The following is a 14,917-nucleotide window of genomic DNA, read 5'->3' as shown; positions in this document are numbered from 1 at the left end:
GAATCAGTCTACATTACTTGGAGATGTACAATATTTCAGGATGAATAAAATATCTAAATTTATAGATAATTTTAAGAAAGAGGCTGTATAAATGAAAAGTATTATTCTTCGCAAATATTTTATTTATACTAGTTGCTTAAAAGATAAAATGCATACATTACTTGCTCCAACCAAAACATTCAATGACATTTTGTTAAAATTGTTCTACCCCAGACAGATTTCCAGTGCTGCCATGTGCAGTCAATGCCATCCCATCACCAATCAAACAGTGACTCAAAATAACACTCTTCAGAATGCCTGACTCACTAATAAAGCCTTGTTAAAAGATCTGGTATTAAAGTAACATGTACAATCTTAATTTTGGATAACAATTAATATGGACAAATACAGTTTGCTATTTTGATGCACAATGAATTATTCTTCTCAAGTCTTAATTGAGCTCAGTCAACATGTATGGCCTTGGTCAGTCTATTACAACAAAAATAAATTGTAGATGCCATATTTTTCCCTTCTTTAAAAGATTGGTAATCCCTTCCAAGGCTGTTATCTCTTGTGTGAAAGGATTTTTTTGTTGTATTTTCCACCTGCTCACTTACTAGAAGAGACAATCATAAGAACCTACAATGCTGACTGGACTCACAGAAAGCAGCTTGGGCTTGATGAGTTCAAGGTTTTTTTTTATTCAGCTTTTAAAAGTTGGGTATTTGTAACTTTCAAACTGAAAAGTATTCCTAAATTTAAATAAAGAAAATTAGTATTCTGAATAAGTCTACGTACAAGGTATCACAATTTTCCCCCCAATGCAAATTAAAATACATGTGCGAGACAGGCACTCAGTCATCTCGTTGGAACTCATTGCTATTATTTCATTCTAACCCGTGTAATGTCACTGCACGATCTCTTGCACATTAGTTTTAATAAATACCATAATCCAATGCAACTCTAATGCAAGAAAAAGGGCCATCTTTACTATTCCTAGATAGATATTTCAGACCTTTACCATGTGTTGTTTTAAGTTACCTAATAATACTTGGTTTCTAGTAGTCTCTAGATACAAATGGTGCCTAAGCATAGTGTAAAGAATTTGAGAAATGTGCACACATACACATCAAAAAAGGGAGGAAAAAAAGTTTGCCAGCAATTCCCCCTTACCCCTTAAAGTTTTAGAAACTTTACAATAACAAATCACTTGCAATTTAAATAATAGCTAGTAACCAGAAAGCACATAATTCCAGATTCAACATTTTAAGGAGGGGTGTGCAAAAAAAAATCTTGTACTCATGTTATGATTCATTGCATTCCTGGATGGTCACACATTCAACAATATAGACAAGCATTTCAAAGACAATGTGATTTTGTTAAAAACAGATGTAAATTGATAGCTTCCTATCTTCACTTAATTCCTGTAAAAATTACAAATGTTTCATAAGAGGTACACTTCATTTTAGATTTGGTTTCACCTGAAATGGTGGTATCATTGTATTTCACAGAAACCAATCAGCAGATGCAATCAAGAGCACCAAATAAAATAATTTAGATTTCAATAATGTGAAATATTCAAAGACACACAGTTTTGGGCATCTCATTCTTTGCTCCAATTTGGATATCAGTAAAGGATAATGCTCGAAACTTGTATATTATGCCCAACCAAACTGGAAAACATCTAATAACACAATTCAGATTCTGAATGTCCAAATTTAGGTTGCATCTGATGAAAATATTTGCACTCTGTAACACTGCTGGTGATAATGGTAGAAGCAATTTGAGGTGATGTCATTTTTCGAGAACCATTTTAGGGCCAATTGCATTAAGGATCAACACTGCTGAACAATTTTTATAAAATGAAGTTCAAAACATCTATTTATACAGTATGACCTGTTAAAAATAACAAAATAAAATTTAATTTGGCTGCAATTCTTAACAATATTCACCATCATCAAATGCTGAAAAGACCCATCTTACAGGGAACATCACTGACAAAGTTAGTCTTTTCTTGCTCACCCCGTAACTGGTTAAAATAGAATGGGTTAGTTGGTGGGGATAAAGAAAACAAAGAACACAGATGTTTCAGTGTCAGATACTACTGAATAGCACATGGGGAAAAAGTTCCACCTTTTGTTTTAGTGTTATTAACAAGATCTGGACTCCTTATAAAAGTTATTTTTTTCCCCTTTGATCAGAAGTACTTTTTGAACCTCCTTTCTGATCATAAGCTGTGTGCATTCTGAAAACTTTGGCCAAAGCAAGTTAGTAAACAATGGCCACATGCAAAAAAAAAGAAATCAAAGAAAATTCAAACTAAAAAATAAGGAAGCTAACTTATATTAATGGTGAACAACAAACTGTACAATACAAACAACTCTCTGCAGAGGAGATCTCTCAAGGGTGCAGTATATAAAAAAAAATTTGAATAAAGTGCCAATACAGGTGTTCTTGCAAATAAAGAAAGCCTGGATCTGTGAAGAGTAGCTAGAGACTGGTCACCTTGCTATAATGCATGAACTCCACTGCTATACAAGGTTGCCAACCATCTTCCTAGTTTTAAATCAGTTTTTGACTGCTCTGGAAATTTCTAAAACATAAATCAAAAACAATGTCCTTTCCTTAACTTAAAATACATCCCCCCTTTACTTGTGCTGCCTCTTCCAGCACAGGCAGCAAAAATAAATCCATCCGCACTCCTACATTTCATCCCACCAACCTCAGTCTCCACTACCCAACCGCACCCTCCCCCCACCACCGCAGAAGTTCAACTTGGACTCGGAAAAAGTATCTCACTTCAAATAATTGAACAGCCTGTTGCTAAACCAAATTAAGCATTCTTCATAGAATTTATATGTAGGACATTATTCCTGGTAACTAAAATGCAGTCTGTTACAAATAATACAAGCTGAGAACCATACTGGTGGAGTTTCAACATATGTATAAAAAAAAACAAAGACATAAGCTAAAATACTGGGTTTCTTGTCTTGAGAGAAAATAAACAGTAGTTTTGTTTGGTTTTTTTTGCATACCTTTTTGTTCTGAAAGAATATGCTGAACAATGGTAAAATACATCAGTTTTTAAGCAAGGCGGAACTCTAGTCTTCTCCCCACCCCACCCAAGCAAGACAGTGACTGCCACAGAGCAACTCAGTCCAGGGGTTGTGGTTCTGCAATTGGCATGGTGTGAAGCACTTCATCCAGCAACTGAAGGGCACGATGTAGGTGGATTTCAATCCAGCAAGGGGTTTCTTTAATGCTTTGTCTTGGGTAATCAGGTCCCCAGCCTTTAACAAAGCTCATCCTGAGAATGCATAGACGGCGCAGATCGTCCACTCCGATTCCAGCTGCAGCAGACAAACCTGAAAATAAAACTTAGATTAATGCAAAAGCTTGTGTAAAAGTGGCAGTGCCTTTTTAATTAACTGGGAGTATTATTGTTAGAATTAAAAACTGAAGGGCCTGGAAATCTATACCAGGTTAGACAAATTACAGAGGGAATGTCCTGAAAGCTGCAGCTGTCAGACCCTCTGTCTGGCACACTGATACATTCCAAGTGTATACTGATCCTGTAATATTGTGTGCGTTTGTTTTGCTACTTTTTTTAAATTTTGTTCTGTCAAGTCTAAAGGACAAATCTTTAGGTGGCTTTCAATAGTGGAAGTGAATACCATTTCAGCGATACTCCCAATCAAGCAGAAATACTGATTAGATGATCTTAGTTCCATCTTATCTGGTTATCACAATTAGCAGTTAAACAATCTAAACGTAACGCAGTTTATAGGAACCATATCATAACATTCTTCAAAACTCTGAACACAGCTAGTTTGCAACCATGTCAACTTCAGGTACTGCGGAGATGACAAATGTACAAACCAGCTGCCATTTAGTATGCTACATGTGGAAATAGGTCAGACGTACACTTTCAATTGTAACATGCTTGAAGTATAAAAAAATACATATTGCACTGAAAAGTTTTAGTAAGTTATTCCATCTACAAGGCTGAATTCAATAGCACACAATTTAGTAGCAGTGAGTGGATCATGCTAGTAACACCACAAATATAAATAAAAAGAACAGATTTTTTGCACTATTACTAGCTACCTCCATTAGTGTTCAAGTAAGTGAAATAATTTGTATGATATAACCTGTTAACTATCTCACCAACTTTCTCCCCTCACTAACTCATGCTGAAGTCCATTCTTTCTTCTTAGGCAATCCCTCAGAATTGAGGATGACTTCCATCCACACTGGTTTAGTTGGTTCTGAGATGGCTAATGAGGCCAAAGATGGAGCAGGTGGTGGCCAAGAGAGTGGCGGATGGGTAGTATGTGAGGTGGTTCACTCCTTATGCAAGGCCTGTGTGAGCTCCTGATGCATGGCCTCGAGGTTCTCAATACCATCCCAGTGGGGAGGTTGCATTTCTTCAAGAAGACTAAGCACATGCTCGATTTGTTTTTCTTCTGTCCATCTGGTAATCTCTTTCCATGAGAGAGCTTGGAATAGAACATCCATCTCCAGAACAACCTGACTTGTCCAGTGTAGCTAACTGAATGCAATCAAGACCTCAATACTGGGGATGCTGGCCTGGGAGAGGACGCCAAGTGGTTCACCTGCCTTTTTGTTGAATTTGGAGGACTTCTATGTGAGTAAACAGCTCTGTAACATGCAAAAATAAAACATGGCCTCCTTCCCCATCTCCCAAAACGCTATGGGAAAGAGAAAACATAAAAATGATCATCTAGTCTTCAAAACCAACTCTTCTGCAGGAAATGGTGATTAAAAGTGACAAGATCCATCAATGGGCATTGGTCCATCTCATTATGCATCTTCAATGCTGTTCATACATGCCCCACAAAGCTGATAGTTCTGTGTTCCAATCTTCTTTGATATTGAACATGCAAGCCAGAGGTTAAAATTTCAAATCCCAACATTTCGAATTTCAAAATTAAAATTTGTGGACTGAGATGTTATAGGATAAGAAAAGGCTTTTCAGTCTGTGTGCACCCCATCCTTTTCTCCATAACCACACAAATTCTATTCACATGACCGATCACCTTTAGAAAGCTACTATGGAATCTGATTCTACCACCCTTGCAGATTGAAGATCTGAACGACTTGGTGTAAAAATGCAACTCCTTTCTCCTGCAATTCTTTCGCCAAAACACTTCAGAATCTTCCTTTTTTGTCTGTTGAAACATTTCAAAACTTCACTCTTTAGCCTTAAGTGTTCAAGAGAAAACTATTCCGATTTCTCCACATAACTCCCTCCACTTTGATATCATGTGTTTACTTACATCTTTCAGAGATGGGAACCGTCCACTCCAACAGGTCTGACCTACTATGTGCAATTTTAGTTCACCTACATGACTGGCTCTTAATGACCTCATGGCATTTAGAGATGAGCAATGAATACTGCCTTGCTTGTGTCACAAATTTTCAAACCCCATCCTGGGAAATAATCTTTCTCCATCAAATCAAATTCTGGAAGTGAAGCAAGTCAGTATTTAGCTTAGCATCACAGAACTGATATAGACACATGCATCCTCCAGCAATTAAAGTTTTGAGATCCGAAGACCATTTTGGTAGGTGTCTCCATGTTATTCATTTTCCCAGATTGTGGTAACAGTAGAACTGTGAGGAAAATGGTGAAGCATAGATTTATCTATACACAAACCTCTCAACTGTACTTTGGCTCACTGAAAGTAGTAGTTGAATAAAAGACGAAGCAGAAAAGCAAAGACAACTCTGTGGCACCTTAACTTCAAAAGACCGGTCCAAAATTTCCTCAGCATTTTGGGAACCTGCTACAAATTTGACAGCACACTCTGCAACCAGGATTTCTTGATCCATAATCAGTGTCCTTCCCATTCAGGAACAATGATTTTGGGAGTGGAAACTCATCATACCTGTACTGGGAAAATTAATGAAGACTGGTGGGCCAAGTGAGGTGCAGCACAACACTGTCCAGATGGATGCAATTCAGCACCACCATAATAAGGGATACAGATCAAGCCTGATACTGGGAAAAAAATGGATCTGATCACATTATCCAAGGAGACAATTTGGTCTGGGGCACCCTGGCAACAAATTAACTGTGCCCTACACCACCATTCTTCCCTTCTCTCCTTGCCTACCCAACTACCCGCCACAAAATAGGCAAACATCCAACCTTCTGGTTTTAAAGAAAAGAATGGATTTGTATATATACATGTCAGGAGCAAAAGTGAGTGCTGTTCCAGCTATCAGGATGATGGTTTGCAACTTTCCACACCAATACGTTCCAGCAGATAAATATCAACATTTTATTTCTTCTCTCCTAATCAACATGTAAGATTTGGTACTTTACTGTAGAAAAGACTGAGAAAATTCAGTCTGCAGTGGATAGAAAAGTAACTAAAACAAGTTCAGTAGATGAAACATTCATAATGTTCTTACCACCATTTGTTAAGACATTTGACCAAGCAAACGGGGATTAACAGAAAGGGTCTCTACTTTTTTTTTCTAGCATTGATACTTTGGGAAATAAATATTGCACATCATTCACAGTAAGGAGGCATGGGAGCACCTACTGACCAGCACAGATCACTGATCTTAAGGACCATGACACTAAAAACGGCAGTGTGCATCTGAAGTTAAAAACTACATGAAGGTACCAAAGAGTCAAATGCATATTAGTGACAAGTGTAAAAAATAGACTAAACTGTACCAATACAAAAAAGAAAAAAACTTAAGTCTAAACTCTCATAGTACACTTATATGGAAGCAGCAAATACTGTTCCTGCCAAAGGACTTGCACTACTGCAGAATGTTTACAATTCAAGGAGGGATACTTCGTGTGCTAATCACAACCTAAACAAACACTGGGCAGGATCAGACTAACAGCGAGCTGGTCGTACATTTGTAGTCATACACACAGAAACAGGTCCTTCAGCCCAACTGGTCCCTGCTGACCAAGATGCCCATCTAAGCTAGTCCCATTTGCCCATGTTTGGCCACTAGCCCTCTAAAGCTTTCCTTTTATGTACCTGTCCCAAGTTTCTTTTAATTGTTGTTAATGTACCTGCCTCAACCACTTCCTCTGGCAGCTCATTCCATATATGGACTACCCACTGGGTGAAAAAGTTGCCCCTCAATTTCCTATTAAATCTCTTCCATCACACCATGCCCTCTGGTTCTCAATTCTCTGACTGAGAAAAAGACGTGTGCATTCACCCTATGCCCCTCATGATTTTATACACCTCTATAAGATCACCCCTCATTCTCCTAAGCTCCGATGAAGTCCTAGCTTGCTCTACCTCTCTCTATAGCTTAATGCCCTGAGTCCTGGCGACACCGTCATAAATTTCCTCTGCACTCTTTCCAGCTTAATGGCATCTTTCCTACAGCAGGGCAACCAAAACTGAACACAATATTCCAAGTTCGGCCTCACTGAAACATAACATCCCAACTCCTATACTCAATGCCCTGAGTGAAGGCCAGCGCGCCAAAAGCATTCTTTACCACCCTGTCTACCTGTGATGCCACTTTCAGGGAACCAGGCACTTGTATTCCTAGGTCCCTCTGTTCTACAACACTCTCCAGAGCCCTATCGTTCACTGTGAAGATCCTATACCCTGATCTGTCTTCCCAAAATGCGACACCTCGCACTTATCTGATTTAAACTCCATTTGCCATTCCTCAGCCCACTTACCCAGCTGATCAAGATCCCTCTGTAATTCCTGATAACCATCTTCACTGTCTACCACACCATCTACTTTAGTGTCATCTGCGAACTTACTAACCACGCCTCGTACATTCTCATCCAAATCGTTGATATAAATGACAAATAGCAATGGGCCTAGCACCGGATCCTGAGGCATACCACTAGTCACAGGCCTCCAGACCGAAAAACAACCTTCCACCATCACCACCTGCTTCTTACCATCAAGCCAATTGTGTATCCTGTTTGCTAGCTCTCCCTGGATCCCATGTGATCTAACTTTCCATAGCAGCCTACCATGTAGAACTTTATCAAAGACTTTATTGTGGTTCAGTGTCAGCATACTCCAGACTTATGCAACTGCACACTGCAGCACAGAAGGCATCAGAAGTCAGATGGCAGCATACATGACCATCATCTGACATACTGTATCAAGGGACAGCTTCATAACATACTGAGCTGAGGGGCCAGATACACTTTCACTTGAATGAGGCACCAACTTTTGGGTAAAAGGAGTTTAAGATTTTAATTATCAATATCTTCAATTAATTTGCACATAAATGCAGCTTCAAATATATGTGTTTTATTTTTAAAAGATATTTCTATGTTTTCCATCTGTTTCTAAATATTGATCAGTGAGCTGGGCCATACTGATTGTTGTCTGCAGCTGTGTCACCGCTGCAGCTCACAGAATGGCCATGAAAGTGACGCCAGTGGGACTTCAAGAGCTGTGCAGCAGTACAGGCAAGCACCATGTCATGAATCCTGCAAAAGGTGAATGAGGTGCCCAGGCCAGGTCTAGCACAATCCAGGCCAATTTATGAAATGAATGTTGAACAACAGATAAATTTGAGGAAAAACTAGACAACCCTGTCAATAACTGCATTATCCCAAAACGATGGCCAATTGTAACTCTATGAACATTCTCTGCAAATCACTACAATTGTACAGCACAGAAATAGGCTCTTTCAGTCCACCTCTTACATACTGACTGTGATGTCTATTTTCACTAAACCTACCCGCCTGCACTAAACCCATATCCCTCCACGCCTTTCCGATCCAAGTACCTGTCCAAATGTCTTTTGAATATCATAATTGTGTCTGCCTCTGCCACTGTCTCTGGCAGGTCATTCCAGGTAACCTTCTGTATGAAAAACTTACCCCTCAGATCCCCCTTACATCTTCTCCCCCCGCCCCCCCCCCTCACCTGAAACCTGTACCTGCTAGTTCTAGACTCCCCTGCCCTGGGAAGGAGACACTGACCACCTATCCTATCCATGTCCATCATCATTTTATGAACCTCTATAATGTTAATGAAGAATGAAAGCTTGGTCAAAGGAATGGCTCTGATAGGGACATTTTGTGGAAAATACAAAAATGCCAGCTGGCATGGTAACTTACTAATAGCTGGGGCAATACCTCCCACTGAACCCGGTCCAGGAATGTTTCCAGCAACAGCTGCTGCCTGAGCAGCGGCTGCAGCCTGAGCAGTAGCAGCCTGCTGTTGCATCTGACGGTGACACTGACGCAAATCAAACACCTGAAACACAAACAAAATAGATTTTAAAATGACTATGTCCGGACTTTACAAAACTTCAAAATATATTTAGAAAGGATCCTTTTGGCCTTTGTGAGGAAAGTGTCCTCACGCACACCCAAGATTCAAAGCCCACACAAATTATCAACACCTATAGCCAAACTCCAAGACAAGTGCTCATATTTTGTAACAGGTATTATGCTTGTTATAATATAAACAGCTCAAGACAAAGAGACTCAGAATAACAAGCACTCAGCTTTCCCCTCCAAGGAAACTCTTGGTTCATTCAGAACAGAGCTCATCCAGAATTCACCAAATGGGCAACTTTTCAGACTATGGTAGAGGGGGGTACTGGTGGGACACTTAAGTGTCCATTCCCAAAGTGGCTTGTTATCATCAACACTCACCAAGCTCTCAAGAGTCCTGCAATTTTTGAACATTTTGTTTTAAACATAATCAAGAGATGGCTTTGCATTTTCAATGCAGCTCTGAGGCTTGGGACAAACAGATTCCACTACCCCAGAAAGAGCACCAGGTAAGATGTTGTGTCATATTCTTGGCAGTCACTCTCACTTCATCACTGGAAGTCGCTTATTTTCACAATGTTTGGCCAAAACTACAATGAGGTTTGGAACTGAGTAGTTCTAGCAGAATTTAAACTGAACATCTCTTGGCAGATTATTAGTAAGTGTTGCACATCAGCAATAACTTCCATCATTTTAGGAATAATTGAGAATTGACTGATGGGCAGTAACTAGCAGGATTGGATTTGCTTGCCTTCTGTGGAAGGACATACATGTACAATTCTCCACTTTGTTGAGTTGATTCCAGTGTTGTAGCCACATTGGACTAATTTGGCTGGAGGCTGGCTTCGTCTGGAGCACAAGCCTTCAGCATTACATCCAGGATATTATTGGGGACTTTTGCTACAACTAACACACTGATTATGTTTTCAACTCCAGTGCAACGAATCATTAATGGCTTCCACATTGGTGGGAAACTCAGCGTTAGGCCAAGACTAATTATCCTTTCACTACCTCTGATAAAAATATGATGGGAAGTGCTTCACACAGTCTTTTGCACTTGAGTGTTCAGCTGCTCTACTTTCATTAAGGATGGATGAGTTTGGATTAAAAGTCATTAAGCTGAAATATCAATTCTGTTTTCTCTCCACAACTGCTGCCTGATCTGCTGGATATTTCCCGCATTTTATACTGAGATCTTACAGAACCTTCTCCTCCCTTTCTAGTAATGTAATTGCCCACCAGCATCTGCAACTGGGTGTTGCAGAACTATAGAGCAATGATCTTATAGTTTAGCTGTGTGAAACATGCTGGTTCCAGAACTGTGGTCCTGTGTTGTAGCTTTATCTGGTTGAGCACATCTGGCTGATGATGGGAAGAATGAAGGACATTCTAGCCCATTAGGTTACAGATTGTGACCGAATACAATTTTAATGCTGCCAAGAGCCTAAGCCTCATGGACACCCAGTTTGAGCTGCTGGATGAGTCGAACCGATACCATTTAGTACAACTGCAGTATTGCACACTATAACAGACATCTTCCTTGCACTGATCTGTCCTGCCAATACTTTCATGAGCAGACTCAACTGCAGTAGCTTGATTAATGAAGCCAAGGTCAAATAGGTTTTTACTCAGGAGCGTTTAAACTAATTTGACAGGGGAGGTGGCAAGCATAGTAGCAGTGCAGTAGGTTGCAGTAGAAAATTGCAGAAAAATAAATCAAGCAAATCTTGTGGACAGAGCAGGCAGAGGCAGGTTAGGTAACACAGAGATCTGGCCGGCTCAAGTGCATTTACTTTAATGCAAGAAGCCTCACAGGCAAGTCAGATGAGCTCAGAGCATGGATCAGCACTTGGAATTATGATGTATTGCAATCACGGAAACATGGCTGACAGAAGGGCAGGACTGGCAACTTAATGTTCCAGTGTATAGAAGTTTCATGTGTGTCAGAGGAAAATGGAAAAGAGGAGGGGGAGTTCCAATACTGATTGGAGAGAACGGCAGTACTTAGATAGGATATCCTGGGGGAATTGTCCAATGAGGCCATATTGGTAGAACTTTGCTGGGATTATACTACAGGCCTCCCAATAGTCAATGGGAATTGAAAGAACAAATATGGAAGCAAATTGCAGAAAGGTGCAAGAGCAACAGGGTTGCAGTAGTGGGGGATTTTAAACTTTCCCCAAGATTGATTGGGATTTCAGTGCAAGAGACTTTGTTAAGTACGTCCAAGAAAGTTTTTTGAGACAACGTTGAGTCCTACTATAGGCCAGGCTGTAATCGACCTTCTCTAAGAAAATAAAACTGGGCAGGCAGTGGAAGCGTTGGTTGGGGTAGATTTTGGGAACAGTACCCATAATTGTGTTTCAAGGTAGTTATGGAAGGGGATAAGATTGGTCCTGAAGTCAAGACCTTGAATGGAGAGTGAGGAGATGATTTCAACAATATAACAAAGAACCTGGCAAAATTGATTGGGATTCTGTGGCACTGCACTGAAACTTCAGCTCTGCCTCTCTAGCTGTTATGACAGAGAAATTGTGGAATTATGTAGTAGCATAGGACATCAACTAATCTTTATGATTCTGTCTGTTGCACGACTTGCCTGTGGCATAGCTCTCCTAAATATGCCCCCATCCTAGAAAGATATTAGTAAAATAGGTGCCAATCTGGTAGCGTCACGATCAACATCACCAATAAAAGCTGTTAATTCCAGATTATTTCCTTAGTTCCTATATATACACATCAAGAGCAAGAGGGTAGGACCACTCAAGAATAAAGGAAGAAACATGTGCTTGGAAGCAGATGCTGTGGGTGAGGTCCTTAATGAGTACTTTGCATCAGTATTTACTGAGAAGGACCTGGCAGATAGGGAGATCAGTGTGGAGCATGCTAATGTGCTAGGGCATTGCGAGATAAAGGAGGAGGTACTGTTGGGTTTCTTAAAGAGCATTAAGGTGGATAAGTCCCCAGGGCCTGATGGGATATATCCCAGATTATTGAGAGAGGCAAGAGATGAGATTGCTGGGGCCTTGACCAATATCTTTGTGTCCTCTCTAGCCAAAGGTGAGGACCCAGAGAACTGGCAAGTAGCTATTCCATTATTCAAGACAGGAAACAGGGATAATCCTGGTAACTATAGACCGGTGAGTCTCACGTCAGTGGTAGGGAAGTTACTGGAAAGGATTCTTCAGGATAGGATTTATGAGCATTTGGAAAACCATGGCCTAATTAGGGACAGTCAGCATGGCTTCGTGCAGGGCAAGTTGTGCCTTACCAATTTGATTGAATTTTTTGATGAGGTGACGAAGGTGATTGATGAAGATAGAGCTGTGGATGTTGTCTACATGGATTTTAGTAAGGCATTTAACAAGGTCCCTCATGGGAGGCTCATCCAGAAGATTAAGATGCATGGGATCCACAGTGAATTGGCCATTTGGATTCAGAACTGGCTTGCTTGTAGAAGACAGTGGGTAGTAGTCGATGGGACTTATCCTAAACTGGACGTCTGTGACTAGTGGTGTTCTGCAGGGATCTGTACTGGGGCCTCTGCTGTTTGTGATGTATATAAATGACCAGGATGAAAATGTAGATAGATGGGTTAGTAAGTTTGCAGATGATACGAAGATTGGTGGTGTTGTGGATAGCGTAGAAGACTGGCAAAGGACATAGCGGGATATAGTTCAGTTGCAGATATAGGTGGAGAAATGGCAGACGGAGTTCAACCCAGCCAAATAGGAAGTGTTGCACCTTGGGAGGTCAAATGTAAAGAGACATTAGTGGCTACACAGGTTCATAGGGGAGTAAAGAAGGCATATGGCATGCTTGCCTTCATTAGTCGAGGCACTGAGTTCAAGAGTCAGGAAGTTATGCTGCAGCTTTATAAAACTTTAGTTAAGCAAAAATACTCCAGACGTGGCCTAACTAAAGTTATAAGATTTTATCTGGTCGCCCCATTATAGGAAGGATGTTGAGGATGCAGAAAAGGTTTACCAAGATGTTGCCTGGATTAGAGGGCATCATGTTCTATGAATATAGGTTGGACAAACTTTTTCTCTCTGGAGCGGTGGAGGCTGAGGGGAGATCTGATAGAGGTTTATAAGATTATGTGAGGCATAGATAGAGTAGACAGCCAGCATCTTTTCCCCCCCAAGGTTGAAATATCTAATACCAGAGGGCATGCATTTAAGGTGATAGTGGGCAAGTTCTTTTTTTTTTACACAGAGAGTGGTAGGTGCCTGGAACGTGCTGCCTGGGGTGGTGGTGAAGGCCAATACAATCGGTGCATTCAAGAAGCTCTTGGATAGGCACATGAATGTGGGGAAAGTGGTAGGATATGGACATTGTGTAGGCAGAAGGGATTACTTTAGTTGGGCATTTTATTACTAATGTAATTGGTTCGGTACAACATTGTGGGCCAAACTGCCTGTTCCTGTGCAGTACTGTTCAATGAATCTGAATTAATAACTCATTTGTTTGGAAGGGGGATGGGGGGAGGTAGTAGGGAGGAAGAGAGAAGTGGCAGTGGACAGGGTTATGGGGGTAATTTGGGGTCGGGGGAGAGAGAGGAGGTGAAGCTGGGGGTTGGAAAGGTCAAAGGACATGGTTGGAAATGAGATAATGGTCAGGAATGTGTAAAGTGGAAGTGAGGAACAGGTTCCAGTGAGAGAAGAGAAACTAAGAGTTCACTGGTCCTTTAAAAAAAAACTTTTCTTCATTTCCCAGTCTCTAGTCTCAAACCTAAATCACAAAAACCAGTCTCCCCTCCATGGACTCTGTCTACACTTTTCACTGTCTTGGTTAAGCAGCCAACATAATCAAAGACCCCATCCACCCAGGACAGAAGATACAAAAGCCTGAAAGCATATACCATCAGGCTCAAGAACAGCTTCTATCCCACTGTTTTGAGAGTACTGAATGGTCCCCTTATATAATAAAATGGACTCTAACCTCACAACCTACCTCGTCATGGCCTTGCACCTTATCGTCTGCCTGCACTTTCTCTGTAACCATAAAATGCTATTCTGCATTCTGTTATTGCTTTTCCCTTATACTACCTCAATGTACTGATGTGATGAAATGATCTGTATGGATGGCATGCAAAACTAAGTTTTTCACTGTACCTCAGTACAGGTGACAATGATAAACCAATTTAACAATTTAAATAACTACAGAAAACATTGGAGTTACTCAGCAGTTAGGCAGAATGTGTGCTGAAAGAGTTAATGTTTCAGGTCAATATCTTTTTAGAGGGAAGTCCCACTGGGTGCATCCAACATTTTCTATTTCAGATTTCCAGCATGTGTAGTTTCTCTTGCTTTTAAATGGCTAAAGACCAACTTCTTTATAAAACATTCTAGTATATTATTTATCATGATAACTAAGGACTTGTAGTAAATTCTGTCCTTGCTGGCAACACTTGAATCCAAAAGAATGATTAATAGACATCTGAGAAACAAAGTGTAGTCCTGAAGTTTGTCAGCAGGTCTCAGATTCTCTATTAAAATCCTTTTCTAATATCAAACAGGACAGATGGTCCTTAATTGCCCAAAATCCAAAGATGTGCCATGTAGAAATGGTTTAATGATTTAAGTGAAATTGGAATTGAAAGAAAGATTCATCAGAAACGGGCTACACCTAGAGAAAATAAAATGAGAACAGCAGCAGCATAATATG

The 14,917-nt window shown here is 40.3% G+C and overlaps 1 protein-coding gene across 2 annotated transcripts in view; it reads right to left on the bottom strand.

Moving 5' to 3' along the window:
• Positions 1 to 14,917, bottom strand: part of smad4b (SMAD family member 4b) — a 75,388-nt gene continuing 60,471 nt past the window's right edge. The window contains exons 10-11 of one of the 2 annotated variants that reach the window (XM_052036048.1): positions 9,086 to 9,224; positions 1 to 3,344 (exon numbers count right to left, since the gene is read on the bottom strand). In XM_052036048.1, coding sequence (XP_051892008.1) covers positions 3,133 to 3,344; positions 9,086 to 9,224 — 351 coding nt within the window. In that variant the 3' untranslated portion in view covers positions 1 to 3,132. The remainder of the gene's footprint in view (positions 3,345 to 9,085; positions 9,225 to 14,917) is intronic. The other variant, XM_052036032.1, reaches the window with a different exon arrangement.

This window comes from Pristis pectinata, chromosome 2 (genome assembly GCF_009764475.1).
Source record: "Pristis pectinata isolate sPriPec2 chromosome 2, sPriPec2.1.pri, whole genome shotgun sequence".
NCBI classification, from domain to species: Eukaryota; Metazoa; Chordata; class Chondrichthyes; order Rhinopristiformes; family Pristidae; genus Pristis; species Pristis pectinata.
This window is presented reverse-complemented; position numbering and strand designations above follow the sequence as displayed.